At 42.2% G+C, this 13,227-nt stretch overlaps 1 protein-coding gene across 2 annotated transcripts; it reads right to left on the reverse strand.

The window, feature by feature from the left end:
• Positions 1-1,123: 1,123 nt before the first annotated feature.
• Positions 1,124-12,298, reverse strand: LOC115175111 (protein LBH). Of its 2 annotated transcripts, none has more exons than XM_029734306.1 (4): positions 12,152-12,298; positions 4,373-4,472; positions 2,224-2,392; positions 1,124-1,916 (listed from the first exon to the last, which is right to left on the reverse strand). In XM_029734306.1, the coding sequence occupies exons 1-4, from the start codon at positions 12,220-12,222 to the stop codon at positions 1,861-1,863; spliced, it is 396 nt and encodes a 131-aa protein (XP_029590166.1). In that variant the 5' UTR covers positions 12,223-12,298; the 3' UTR covers positions 1,124-1,860. The 2 variants fall into 2 exon arrangements, with proteins under 2 accessions (XP_029590166.1, XP_029590168.1); XM_029734308.1 differs by having other exon boundaries at positions 11,985-12,260.
• Between the last annotated feature and the right edge of the window lie 929 nt (positions 12,299-13,227).

Genomic DNA, 13,227 nt, shown 5'->3' on the forward strand with positions numbered 1-13,227 from the left:
TAAAAAACAGCTATGACAAACCATAAAGACTTTACGTATACATGAATTGTCAATTCTGGTTTAGTGTACAGTAGCTACAGTACATACCCAGGCTAATGTGCTTTAGCTAATGTGCTGTAATAGGTTAATATCCCACACATTTACATGTGATACAGTGAATAAGTAGGATAATAAACTGTTTCAAAATGTTTGAAAATATCCAATTGTAATTAGAGGGAAATTAATTCAATATTTGAAAACAATACTAAATAAATGTGCACTCCCATAGAACATTTATACAGTTCTTATGTGTTGAGAAAAATAAAAACACCACTTGGTTATCTAAAGTGCTTTAGTATCTACGTTTGTGCATGTGTAGCAATGTATTTTCAAGGATGTGAGCGAGACGTTTTTGTGTGAATTCTTGAAATGTAACCATAATATCAGACTCCAAACTATACTGAACAAAAATATAAACGCAACATGCAACTATTTCAACGATTTTACTCAGTTACAGTTCATATAAGGAAATCAGTCAATTGAAATAAATTAATTAAGCCCTAATCTATGGATTTCACATGACTGGGCAGGGGTGCAGCCATGGGTGGGCCTGGGAGGGCATAGGCCCACCCACTAGGGAGCAAACACTCCTCTGTTTCATCAGCTGTCTGGGTGGCTGGTCTCAGATGATCCCGCAGGAGAAGAAGCCGGTTGTGGAGGACCTGGGCTGGCGTGGTTACACGTGGTCTGCGGTTGTCAGGCCAGTTGGACGTACTGCCACATTTCTTTAAACGACGTTGTGCATGTGTAGCTTATGGTAGAGAAATGAACATTAAATTATCTGGCAACAGCTCTGGTGGACATTCCTGCAGTCAGCATGCCAATTGCACACTCCCTTAAAAATTAAGACGTCTGTGGCATTGTGTTGTGTGACAAAACTGAACATTTTAGATTGGCCTTTTATTTTCCCCAGCACTAGGTGCACCTGTGTAATGATCATTCTGTTTAATCCGCTTCTTGATATGCCACACCTGTCAGGTGAATGGATTATCTTGGCAAAGCAGAAATGCTCACTAACAGGGACGTAAACAAATTTGTCCAGAAAATTTGAGAGAAATAAGCGTATGGAAATGAGCGTATGGAAAAGTTCTGGGATCTTTTATTTCAGCTCATGAAACATGGGACCAACACTTTCCATGTTGCGTTTATAAGTTTAATGAACAAAAACAATCCCAGACACACTATGAAATTGGGCAAAATATTAAATAATAAAACAGTTATGTGAAAATTATGTTTTTTCAAATACATGTGCTTTGTAATAAAATGATGCTTCAAATCCTGTTGTTTGAAAGGAAAACAAAACTGTTTCAAGGACTAATAGATAATAACATGCATTTGAGCAGAAGCTGACAGCTATAAAAGGATGAATTCTCCTCTTCCAAAATCACTGTGTAAATCTGTATATCTACAGTATACATACCGTTTTCATAAGAGTACAGTGTTCTAGACTTTGGTCTAAGATAGCCAGATACATTAACATGGTATATACAGAGGTGTTCCTGTCTTTATTTCCAATATCTTAAGATCACAGATAAGCTCTGAAAGGGGTGTACTTAAAAATGACATTGTGAAACATAAAGTAAAATAAGCAACAATTGATTTACAGTAGCAAGCTACCCACTAAGGTTTGGCACGTAAGAGCTATTTAAGACAATCGTGCAGGACTCGGCCCCACCAAGTGGTGTGGAGGTCTACCAACATGTTGGCGGTTCTATTAATTAAGGGCTTAGCCTGAAGACCCTCCCTCCTCCTTGCTGCTGTCCATCATAGAGAAACTCACTGTGAATGGCTGAAATGGTGCCAGCCCTGCGAGAGTCCGTTTTAAACTCCTCCAATCATTCTGTCAACTTGCTCTTCGTCTTCGGGATGATCCCCGCCTGCCACCAACACACATATTTAAATACATTCCATTTGGATAGCTACATTTTGCTTACAGGCTCCCCCCTGACTACAACCTACAAGCTCCTAGTCTTTTCCAGTATTCCAAATCACATACCTCAATACTATTGAATAGTTTTAAAATGTTCTAAACTTTATTAGGCATAGCAAGTAAGAGTTCCTCAGTTCCTCTCTTTCGTCTGAAGTTTGCTTCAGAAAAGTAAACTGATTCTATTCTATTGTCTCCTGGAGAGCCCTCCTGGTTTTCACATCTCTTGGCTGTAAATGGATTTTAGTGGTTCTCACCTACTGCCTCGGCCTCAACCTCTCCGGCGTCGTCGTCAGGGGAACTGAGGTCATCAGGGGGCCAGCGGAGCTCGCCACTCTCCACCTCCCCACTCTCGGAGGGCTCCACCACGATGGACGGAAGCCGCTTCGACAGCTTGGGGAACCGCTCGAGGGAGTCCGGAAAGATCTGGAAACACAATCACGTCGGGGTCACCAAAGAAAGAGGGGAAAATCTGGCAAACAGGGTAAGGGTTGGGGTGAACTGAACAGAACAGAACTGAACAGAACTGAACAGAACTGAACTGAACAGAACTGAACTGAACAGAACTGAACTGAACTGAACAGAACTGAACAGAACTGAACTGAACAGAACTGAACTGAACTGAACTGAACAGAACTGAACTGAACAGAACTGAACAGAACTGAACTGAACTGAACTGAACAGAACTGAATTGAACACTGAATTGCTGGTAACGCCAATCCTGTTGGTAACATCTGAGACATTGATGGAGTAGGATCAGGTTAACCCTAGATTATATGCTCAGTTTAGTGTTTTGTGGCATCCAACAAATGTGTAATTTACCAAGTAGTATCCAAGGGCTCAAAACACATTCCAGAAAAAAGACAGCATGTCTAATCATGTCAGAAGATGATGCTCAGTGAGAGAGGTAAGGAGATTTGGCTAGTGACTTGAATGGGAAACAAACATTTGAAGACAGAAAAATATGTTTTCCACTTCCTCCCTCCCTGATTGACATTTCCCTCTAGTCAAAAACGGTATTTAAAGCTTTGAAATGGATGCCGGGGTAACGAGGCGCTTTGCATTAGCTGCAACCCGCAAGTGTCACTTCTATCGCAAAATCTCGGGCCTCTGAAGAGCGCGATTACTTCCATAGTACCACTGTGATTACTTCCATAACACCACTGTGTGGGGTGGGATTACTTCCACAACACCACTGTGATTACTTCCTTAACACCACTGTGATTACTTCCATAACACCACTGTGTGGGGTGGGATTACTTCCATAACACCACTATGATTACTTTCATAAAACCACTGTGTGGGGTGGGATTACTTCCACAACACCACTGTGATTAATTCCATAACACCACTGTGATTACTTCCATAACACCACTGTGATTACTTCCATAACACCACTGTGTGGGGTGGGATTACTTCCATAACACCACTGTGATTACTTCCATAACACCACTGTGATTAATTCCATAACACCACTGTGTGGGGTGGGATTACTTCCATAACACCACTGTGATTACTTCCATAACACCACTGTGTGGGGTGGGATTACTTCCATAACACCACTGTGTGGGGTGGGATTACTTCCACAACACCACTGTGATTACTTCCATAACACCACTGCACTGAAGGAGGAAGAGGGGGGTCAGCGAGGGACACCTGCATCTGCATGGGGGCAAGCCGGTTGGTTGAGAAAGTAACAGTTTGCCACTGGATTAGCTGCCATCTCTTACTTGAGAGCTTTTCACTGGTTTTAGACAAGGCCTCTACTACAAGTCCATAAAGACTCTATGTGCACATGGTCTTCTAAAATACACTTTACTTTGGAGTCACAAGACACAAGACAGTTATTTGGAGGTACTTCTGAAGTCACTGGGTCTTTGAAGTCACTGGGTCTTTGAAGTCACTGGGTCGTACAAGTCACTGGGTCTTTGAAGTCACTGGGTCTTTGAAGTCACTGGGTCGTACAAGTCACTGGGTCTTTGAAGTCACTGGGTCTTTGAAGTCACTGGGTCTTTGAAGTCACTGGCTCTTTGAAGTCACTGGCTCGTACAAGTCACTGGGTCTTTGAAGTCACCGGGTCTTCACTGTAAAAAGTTAGCAGAAATCAGATGGCCTTTTTTCCAGAGGATGAGAGGGGGATGAAAGAGGAGGCTGTGATGGAGGTGCAGTCAGAAATAGCCTTGCTGTCAGTTTAGAGCAATGGAGGGACATTTGCACCTGTCATGGGTCTACAGGGAAGGAGAGAGGAGGAGAGAGTGACATGGAGTGTGTGTGTATGTGTGTGTGTGTGTGTGTGTGTGTGTGTGTGTGTGTGTGTATGTGTGTGTGTGTGTACACGATTCTTATGTTGTGCTGTAGTGTGTGTTGTTTGTTTTAGTTTTTTGTGTCTGTTTGAATTAGTCCCACCTGAAAGGATATACCCTCGTCTGCTGGCCCACCTCCGACGGTGAAGTCTCCCACCGTCGAATCACAGGTGTTCATCACTTCTGTCATCCCGTCAGTAAGCCTTCACCCAAGCCAAAACAAAAAGAAAGGAGGCCATGTTCTCAGTACAGTAACAAATCCATAAAGTCCCGAGGGCTTAACTGGTGCTCCAAGCATTTTTTCGGGTTGCATACATTTATTTTAGAGATGGAAAAACACTTTCAGTGTAAACTTAAACCACTAACTAGATACAAATAATGTAGAAAAGATAATGGTCCTATATATGATGTTTGAGAACTAACAATCACCTAAATAAAAGCTAGACAGTTTGAGCAAAAGAACACACCATTAGCTATGGCAAAAATGCAGGAAATTAGCTTTGAAACTGTAACATTTTATTTCAGCTTCATGGCAAAATGTGTAGAATTACAAGAAATTAGCATTGAAGCTGAAGAAAAAAAATCTCAGCTCCATGGAGAAATGTGTAGAATTGCATGAAAATGGTTTTAAAAAATGCAAAAAAATACAGTGCCAAGATGGAGCTTCTACATTTTTTTCTAAATTTAGAGGTGCAGACAGCCAATTATGCTCATGGGGAGCATGGGGGGGCCATGCTCATTGCCACACCCACCACCTAGGACCCTTTTTGATCTGGCAAAAGTAACTGTAATTGGGAAAGTCTATCTAGTACCATACTCCTGATTTCTATCCAATTCTGGTTTTAGCTGTGAGTCTCATCATAGGAGTTGGCAAGACAGCACAAACCCGGGGCAAGTAATTTACATTTTAGTCATTTAGCAGACACTCTTATCCAGAGCGACTTACAGTAGTGAATGCATACATTTCATTTCTAAACATTTTTCTTGTCATTTTTTTTGTCTGTGCTGGCCCTCTGTGGGAATCGAACCCACAACCCTGGCGTTGTAAACACCATGCTCTACCAACTGAGCTGAATGATTGGTTTGGAATTGGGCCTTTCTGTGACAGTCATTAAGGCCGCGTTTACACAGGCAGCCCAGTTCTGATCTTTTGCCTCACTGTTGGAAAAATACCTGATCTGATTGGTCAAAAGGCCAATTAGCGGCAAAAGATCAGAATTGGGCTGCCTGTGTAAACACAGTCAATGTACACTTGCGTATTTTCATTTCTCATTTGCCAATGAATGCTACAGGGCCTGATTCTGCTCATGCACCTACAAAATACTCTCAGCAAAATGTCAATGTGTTGCAAGAATGTTTACAAAAGGTTATGGGAAAGAACTTTAGTTCAGGTAATGTCTGCTGCATGATATCACAGTATCATTAGATTGTGCTCTTGGTAAGCCGTCATTGTAAATAAGAATTTGTTCTTAACTGACTTGAATAGTTAAATAAAGGTTAAATACATGTAATGAGAATGTTACCTAACGTTTACCTAACATTTTGGAAATATCCTCCATTACAGCAGGTGGCGCTATGGGGGGCAGCCAGTTCAAAGCCCAACCACACCATTTTTATTTTTGCTGTGTCCTAAAATGAACCTTGTGTGTCTAAATGATGTATACTTTACTTAATCTTTTTCCACTGAGTCTGTGCTACAGTCTTCACTGCTCTACTCATGGCAAGAAAAATGTTCATTCAAACGAGCATTCTTTTTATAGAGAAGATGAGGGCGTGAGTTGGAGCATAATGTCTGACATGCTCCGGGGTGAAGTGTCCCCTAAGTACTGATCTAGGATCAGCTTCCTCTCCCCAAATCATAACCTTAACCATTAGTGGGAGAAATGCAAAACTGACCCAAGATCAGTGTCTAGGGGGAACTTCACCTTGCTCTGTCTGACACCAGGAACACGGATGCAACTGCTGATGAGAATGTAAATAATTCAGGTTTAACATGTTCAACATTAGAATGAAGTTGTTCTGCTTCAGTGACAATAAGGGAACAGTTGTATCCTTATTCTGTTTTGACTTCTAGTTTCAGTTAGGAACGGAAAATCACTAGCATAGTGTGTGTGTGTGTTTGTGTGTGTGTGTTTCTTTAAAAACAATGCATTTTATCCGAGATAAAGATATTTCATAAAACTAAGAGGCACTGAGAACAGCTGGGTGAAAAAAATAATTTGTTTAGACCTTTCATAAAATAGTACATCCAACAAGTCTCTCCATATTCACTTCCACATTTTTACTTTGGTTGGAAAATGATTAGTTGTTTTTTTTGTGAACAATTGTTTTCATTGAGTCAATCGGTACAATCAATGACAAACAATACAATTGGCCATTTTTAGAACAATACCATCTTCCACCTCATGCCTAGGAAAGTTATTTTTCTGTTTATTTATACATTTTTATATAGTATTTTTTTTTATTTTTACTTTCACTAAAATACATGTGAACATGGTAACAAGTACAGTCTTATTCTTTAAGTCAATTACTAACAGTTTCGACATGGGAATGCGAGTGATGTGCGAATCGATGACAGTAACCGATCATTTAGGTGCCAGGGAAAAGAGAAAACAGGAAGACGGGCAGAAATAAACATCACACAAGCCCTTCACCAACCCACCTGAAATAAAATAATCAGCTAAGCGCTGTCTTCCATTTTACAACATGATTAGTTGAATCACGTGTGTTAAAGCTGAGCTGGAATAAAAGTGTGCACACAGTGTTCTCCACACTTGACCTGAATGATGGTTAAAAAAAACGGATCCACAGTGCCATTAATAATCAGACGCTTTCGTCCAAAGCAGCTTTCAGTAAACACTTCAACGCGGAACGTGTACTGTAGTTCATGCAGCAATGGAATGCACTATTTATTAACACTGTTACCAGTGCCATGTTCAAACGCATTGCACCATGGGATCCTCACAGCCATCAAACTACACAGAGCCACTCTTTTCCATGCTTCCTGATGCTCTGGGTCATCGTATCTGATCGTTTGGACGTCTGGTGACCATCAGAAAAGAATCAGCCCCTTTCTCCATGAGCCATCACCAGTCCTAATGCTAGTGTGTGTGTGTGTGTGTGTCTGTGTGTAAACGTGCATGCACATGTGTGTGTTTTATGGGGTGACTAATCTACTGCACACACACACACACCCCCCCTCCCCCAGCTGTTGCCACGGAGACATGGTGGGCGGTCAATAATCAAGATGTCTTTATGAAAAAGTGCCAGTGGGTGTTGATAGCGTAAGGATGTCTATTCTTTGGTCCAGTCCTAATAACAAAGAATAACCTTAGGGAGTCAGTTGGGACCAAACTGGGTTGGATTGGAGGGTCTATAGGGGGCTGGAAGGCATCTATGTGGGGGAAAGGGCCAAAAACAGGACATATTTTATGGAAATGAGTGCCATACTCAAGAGGGTATGAATGGTGAGTGGGCAATTGTGTGTGTGTGTGTGTGTGTGTGTGTGTGTGTGTGTGTGTGTGTGTGTGTGTGTGTGTGTGTGTGTGTGTGTGTGTGTGTGTGCAGTACTATAGCCCAAGAGAGCCAGCTGTGACATAAGTGTTTGAGACAGGAACCAAGCCCACAACAGTGACAGATTCTGAGATCCACATAATCAAAGTCACCACAGGTTCATGTACAGTACCTGTTACACAGCCCCAAGCACCCAGCTAATGCTCCCCTATCCTAGGATCAAACCAGGCCCAGAATTAAGATGCATAACTCAAGGTTACAGTAAGAATCTGGCTTGACATTCCAATTCAGTCAGCACATAGTGTTGATTCTTGGCAGAGATCTATGTCAACAGTGATGACTAAATATCAACCACATGTCAACGAAGCTCTCATTAGGAAGGGGCGTTAAACAAATGTCCTGACTGTGGTGACTAAAGAGCCGAATGCACTTCTAGAAAGAATGTTCACCACATGGCCCAACCTGCCCCTTCATGCTATCAAGGTCATACTAATCCTGGTTTCTAATTGGCCGATAGACATTCTCATTCTGGCCTCTAATTGGCTCATAGCCATTCTAATCCAGGCCTCTAATTGGCCCATGGCCATACTAATCCTGGCTTCTAATTGACCCATAGCCATTCTCACCCTGGACTCTAATTGGTTTGTTTATGGATATACAGGGCATTTGGAAAGTATTCAGACCCTTTGACTTTTTCCACATTTTGTTACGTTACAGCCTTATTCTAAAATGGATTAAATGACATGTTTTCCTCATCAATCTACACAAAATACCCCATAATGACAAAGCGAAACAGGTTTTTAGACATTTTTACAAATGCATATATATAAAAACGTAAATACCTTATTTACATAAGTATTCAGACACTTTGCTATGAGACTCGTTATTGAGCTCAGGTGCATCCTGTTTGCATTGATCATCCTTGAGTTGTTTCTACAACTTGATTGGAGTCCACCTGTGGTAAATTCAATTGATTGGACATGATTTGGAAAGGCACACACCTGTCTATGTAAGGTCCCACAGTTGACATTGCATGTCAGAGCAAAAACCAAGCCATGAGGTCAAAGGAATTGTCCGTAGAGCTCATAGACAGGAATGTGTCGAGGCACAGATCTAGGGAAGGGTACTAAAAAAAATGCAGCATTGAAGGTCCCCAAGAACACAGTAGCCTCCATCATTCTTAAATGGAAGAAGTTTTGGAACCACCAAGATTGTTTTTAGAGCTGGCCGCCCGGCCAAACTGAGCATTCGAGGGAGAAGGACGACCCTAAGCACACAGCCAAGAAAATGCAGGAGTGGCTTTGGGACAAGTCTCCGAAAGTCCTTGAGTGGCCCAGCCAGAGCCCGGACTTGAACCCAATCGAACATCTCTGGAAAGACCTGAAAATAGTTGTGCAGTGACTCTCCCCATCCAACCTGACAGAGCTTGAGAGGATCTGCAGAAAATAATGGGAGAAACTCCCCAAATACAGGTGTGCCAAGCTTGTAGCGTCATACCCAAGAAGACTTGAGGCTGTAATCGCTGCCAAAGTTGATTCAACAAAGTACTGAGTAAAGGGTCTGCATAGTAAATGTGATATTTCCTTTTTTTATATACATTTGCAAAACATATATATATTTTTGCTTCGTCATTATGGGGTATTTTATGTAGATTGCGGGGGGAAAACAATGTAATACATTTTAGAACAAGGCTGTAATGTAACAAAATGTGGAACAAGTCATACAATGTCTCCATGATAGAAGACAATGAATTAAAAGGAGAAAAACGACGTTGTTTTTCTCCAACTAATGTGGACTGGCAATGGCGCTTATATTGCACACTTATTATTGTGATTAGAGTATAATCCAATTACAAATGCAGCACACCCTGCCGACATCAGAGCCCTTGTTAGCGCCGTACCCTTCTCATCCGTGAGGTGTGAGTGGGACAAACAAAAAGAACTGGAGTGGGGGATCAAAGGACCACATACGTGTTTGGTGCCATTTTCTATTGAAACAAAAGACCCTAAAACTCTCTGTGGGGGTGTCATCATTAGAAAGGCTGTACGTTTCCGTTTATCAAACTATTTGCAGATAGATAACATGAATAAACTCAAATGTTATTATATTACAAAGACTAATTTGCTTGTTTCCTGTTCAAGTTAGCTTGCGTGTGTTTATGTGCACGTGTCTGTGTTTGTGTGGGCATGTATGTGCGCATGTATTTTTTAGCTTTGTGTGTGTGTGTGTGTGTGTGTGTGTGTGTGTGTGTGTGTGTGTGTGTGTGTGTGTGTGTGTGTGTGTGTGTGTGTGTTTGTGTGCATGGCTCAGCCACACACACTTGGAACATGATTTTTCTGAATATCCTTGATTGATTTTTCAACCCTAGCCGCCAGAGAGCGACAGGTTAAACGTCTCCAGAGAGCGACAGGTTAAACGTCTCCAGAGAGCGGCAGGTTAAACGTCTCCAGAGAGCGACAGGTTAAACGTCTCCAGAGAGCGACAGGTTAAACGTCTCCAGAGAGCGACAGGTTAAACGTCTCCAGAGAGCGACAGGTTAAACGTCTCCAGAGAGGGACAGGTTAAACGTCTCCAGAGAGCGACAGGTTAAACGTCTCCAGAGAGCGACAGGTTAAACGTCTCCAGAGAGCGACAGGTTAAACGTCTCCAGAGAGCGACAGGTTAAACGTCTCCAGAGAGCGGCAGGTTAAACGTCTCCAGAGAGCGACAGGTTAAACGTCTCCAGAGAGCGACAGGTTAAACGTCTCCAGAGAGCGACAGGTTAAACGTCTCCAGAGAGCGGCAGGTTAAACGTCTCCAGAGAGCGACAGGTTAAACGTCTCCAGAGAGCGGCAGGTTAAACGTCTCCAGAGAGCGACAGGTTAAACGTCTCCAGAGAGCGGCAGGTTAAACGTCTCCAGAGAGCGACAGGTTAAACGTCTCCAGAGAGCGGCAGGTTAAACGTCTCCAGAGAACGGCAGGTTAAACGTCTCCAGAGAGCGACAGGTTAAACGTCTCCAGATTGAGGGAGCCTTTGACGCAGTTCATTTCTCCTTTCCTCCAACAATACAAAGGCAAGTAAGGTGAATTTAGGATCAAATGTGTAACTTTCTCCAGAATAATTGATTGAGGCTAGTGATGCTAGTTTCACCTGCTCCCGGCAATATGGAAAACCATATCTATTCAAATCTATGGAAATGATACACGTAGCATAGTCCACCGCATTGCAAATTAGAGTTATCATTAATCAATGTTGAACAGGTCTTAGGGCCTCAAAACATCAGAGATTCAAAACTGACACTAAACTGATTTATCAAATGCACATATTATGCATATTCTGCACATGTTATTGTTGCTTATGGGGATAAAAAAAGTTTGAGGAAGTAGAACATTTTAAATAAAGGTTAAAGGTAATAGTGTACTATTCACAAAACCACAGTTTGCACTTCTGAAATTAGTTTCATATGAATACATTTTTACAAAAAAATCCTTTCCATATGATAGACAGATGCATCAATACTTGTGTGTAGCTTGAGATCTGGCTGTGTGTAGCCTGCGAGTCTGGCCTGAAGGGTGCGTGCAAGCGCCCAATTCATTGCCTGGCGCAATTCAAATCCATGCAAATGAGTGAAGTCTTTTCATTTCACAGTCAGATGTGAAACTAATGTCAAACTAGAAATAACACTCAACCTTGTAAAACCCTCTTGTCAATATGCGTCTCTACCGACATAACGTTTTAAGGCATGGCACGGTATATTACATAATCACGCTAAACCATTGCCCAAAGGTTCATAAGAGTCGGTTCCATTGCCAGCGCGGTTCCAAACAAAATGTCAGTACATTATAATGTGTCATAGATGTGTAATATGTTTTTTAGTAATTTATGATAATCTGCACATGGTTTCAAAAGTTACACCATTTCTTTATATTTATAAATCCCAGACCGATCAATTAATGATACTTAGATTATTGTCATCTGTGTTCTACGTGCATTTTTTTAATCTCTTTTAAAAAAAAAAAAACGATTTTAGCTTCCGTACATGGCTTTTGTGTATAGGGAAGCTCTCCTGATAATGCTATGGAATGGACTGTTGGACACAAGCCAAGCAGTGAAGAGCTTAAAAAGGCACGCAATACAAACTTGTGATTCTGCTTATGAGTATTGTTGCTAAAAATACGTATGGTTGAAGATAGCTCTAAGAAGAAACCGACCATTCACTTACCTTTATCGAATGTTAATGTTATTCTATGGTCTTGATTTGTCCGCGGATGATGTAGGCTACTCAGATATAAAGAGTGGAGCTGTGGTCGCCTGTCTCCGAGTTGGTACAACAATAACGTTAGCTTGATTGTGTTTCTCTGTGAGCTTGCGGCTCGCCTCTTTGCTTACCGCGAAGTTCCGATTCCACTTTCCAGCGGAGGTAACAGCTTCAGGTCACTGGAGGACTGGAGCGTCTCCATGAGCGGTGTGAGTGTGCGCGCACACGGTTTGTATTTCTCACTCTCTGCGCGTGTCTCTCTGTCATGAGAAGGGTAGTGCACAGACCTTTTGGTGGGGTATCTGCTCAAACTAGAAAAAGGGCACACCCCCAAAAAAACAAAAAACACAGACTTGTTGAGCAATTATTACAAGAAGAGGGGAAAGCGGCACAATCTGATGAGTAACGTATTTTCCCGAAACTATTTTGAAATGTAATAAAGGCTGCACTTATTAACATTGACCAACACAATTCCACTCAAAATAGATTGTGAAAAATACTGTATCCTACCATGACTATATCCAACCCAACTCCATCTGTTGCCACTATCATGTAACAAATCAAACTGTATTTGCCATATTTGCCGAATACCACAAGTGTAGACTTTACCGTGAAATGGTTACTTACAAGCCCTTAACCAACAGTGCAGTTCAAGAAGAATACAATATTTACCAAGTAGGCTAAAATAAAAAGTAATAGCTTGCCGTTTAGGGCCTTCCTCTGACACCGCCTAGGGTAGAGGTCCTGGATGGCAGGAAGCTTGGCCCCAGTGATGTACTGGGCTGTTCGCACTACCCTCTATAGAACCTTACGGTCAGATGCCGAGCAGTTGCCATACCTGGCGGTGATGCAACCGGTCAGGATGCTCTTGATGGTGCAGCTGTAGAACCTTTTGAAGATCTGGGGGCCCATGCCAAATCTTTTCAGTCTCCTGAGTGGGAAAAGGTTTTGTCGTGCCCTCTTCATGACTGTTTTGGTATGTTTGGACCATGATAGTTGGTTGGTGATGTGGACAGCAAGGAAATTGAAACTCAGGACCCGCTCCACTACAGCCCCGTCGATGTTAATGGGGGCCTGTTTGGCCCTTCTTTTCCTGTGGTCCACGATCAGTTCCTTTGTCTTGCTTACATTGAGGGAGAGGTTGTTGTCCTGGCACCACACTGCCAGTTCTCTGACCTCCTCCCTATAGGCCGTCCCATCGTTACAG

The sequence above is a fragment of the Salmo trutta genome, chromosome 35 (genome assembly GCF_901001165.1).
Source record: "Salmo trutta chromosome 35, fSalTru1.1, whole genome shotgun sequence".
Classification (NCBI taxonomy): domain Eukaryota; kingdom Metazoa; phylum Chordata; class Actinopteri; order Salmoniformes; family Salmonidae; genus Salmo; species Salmo trutta.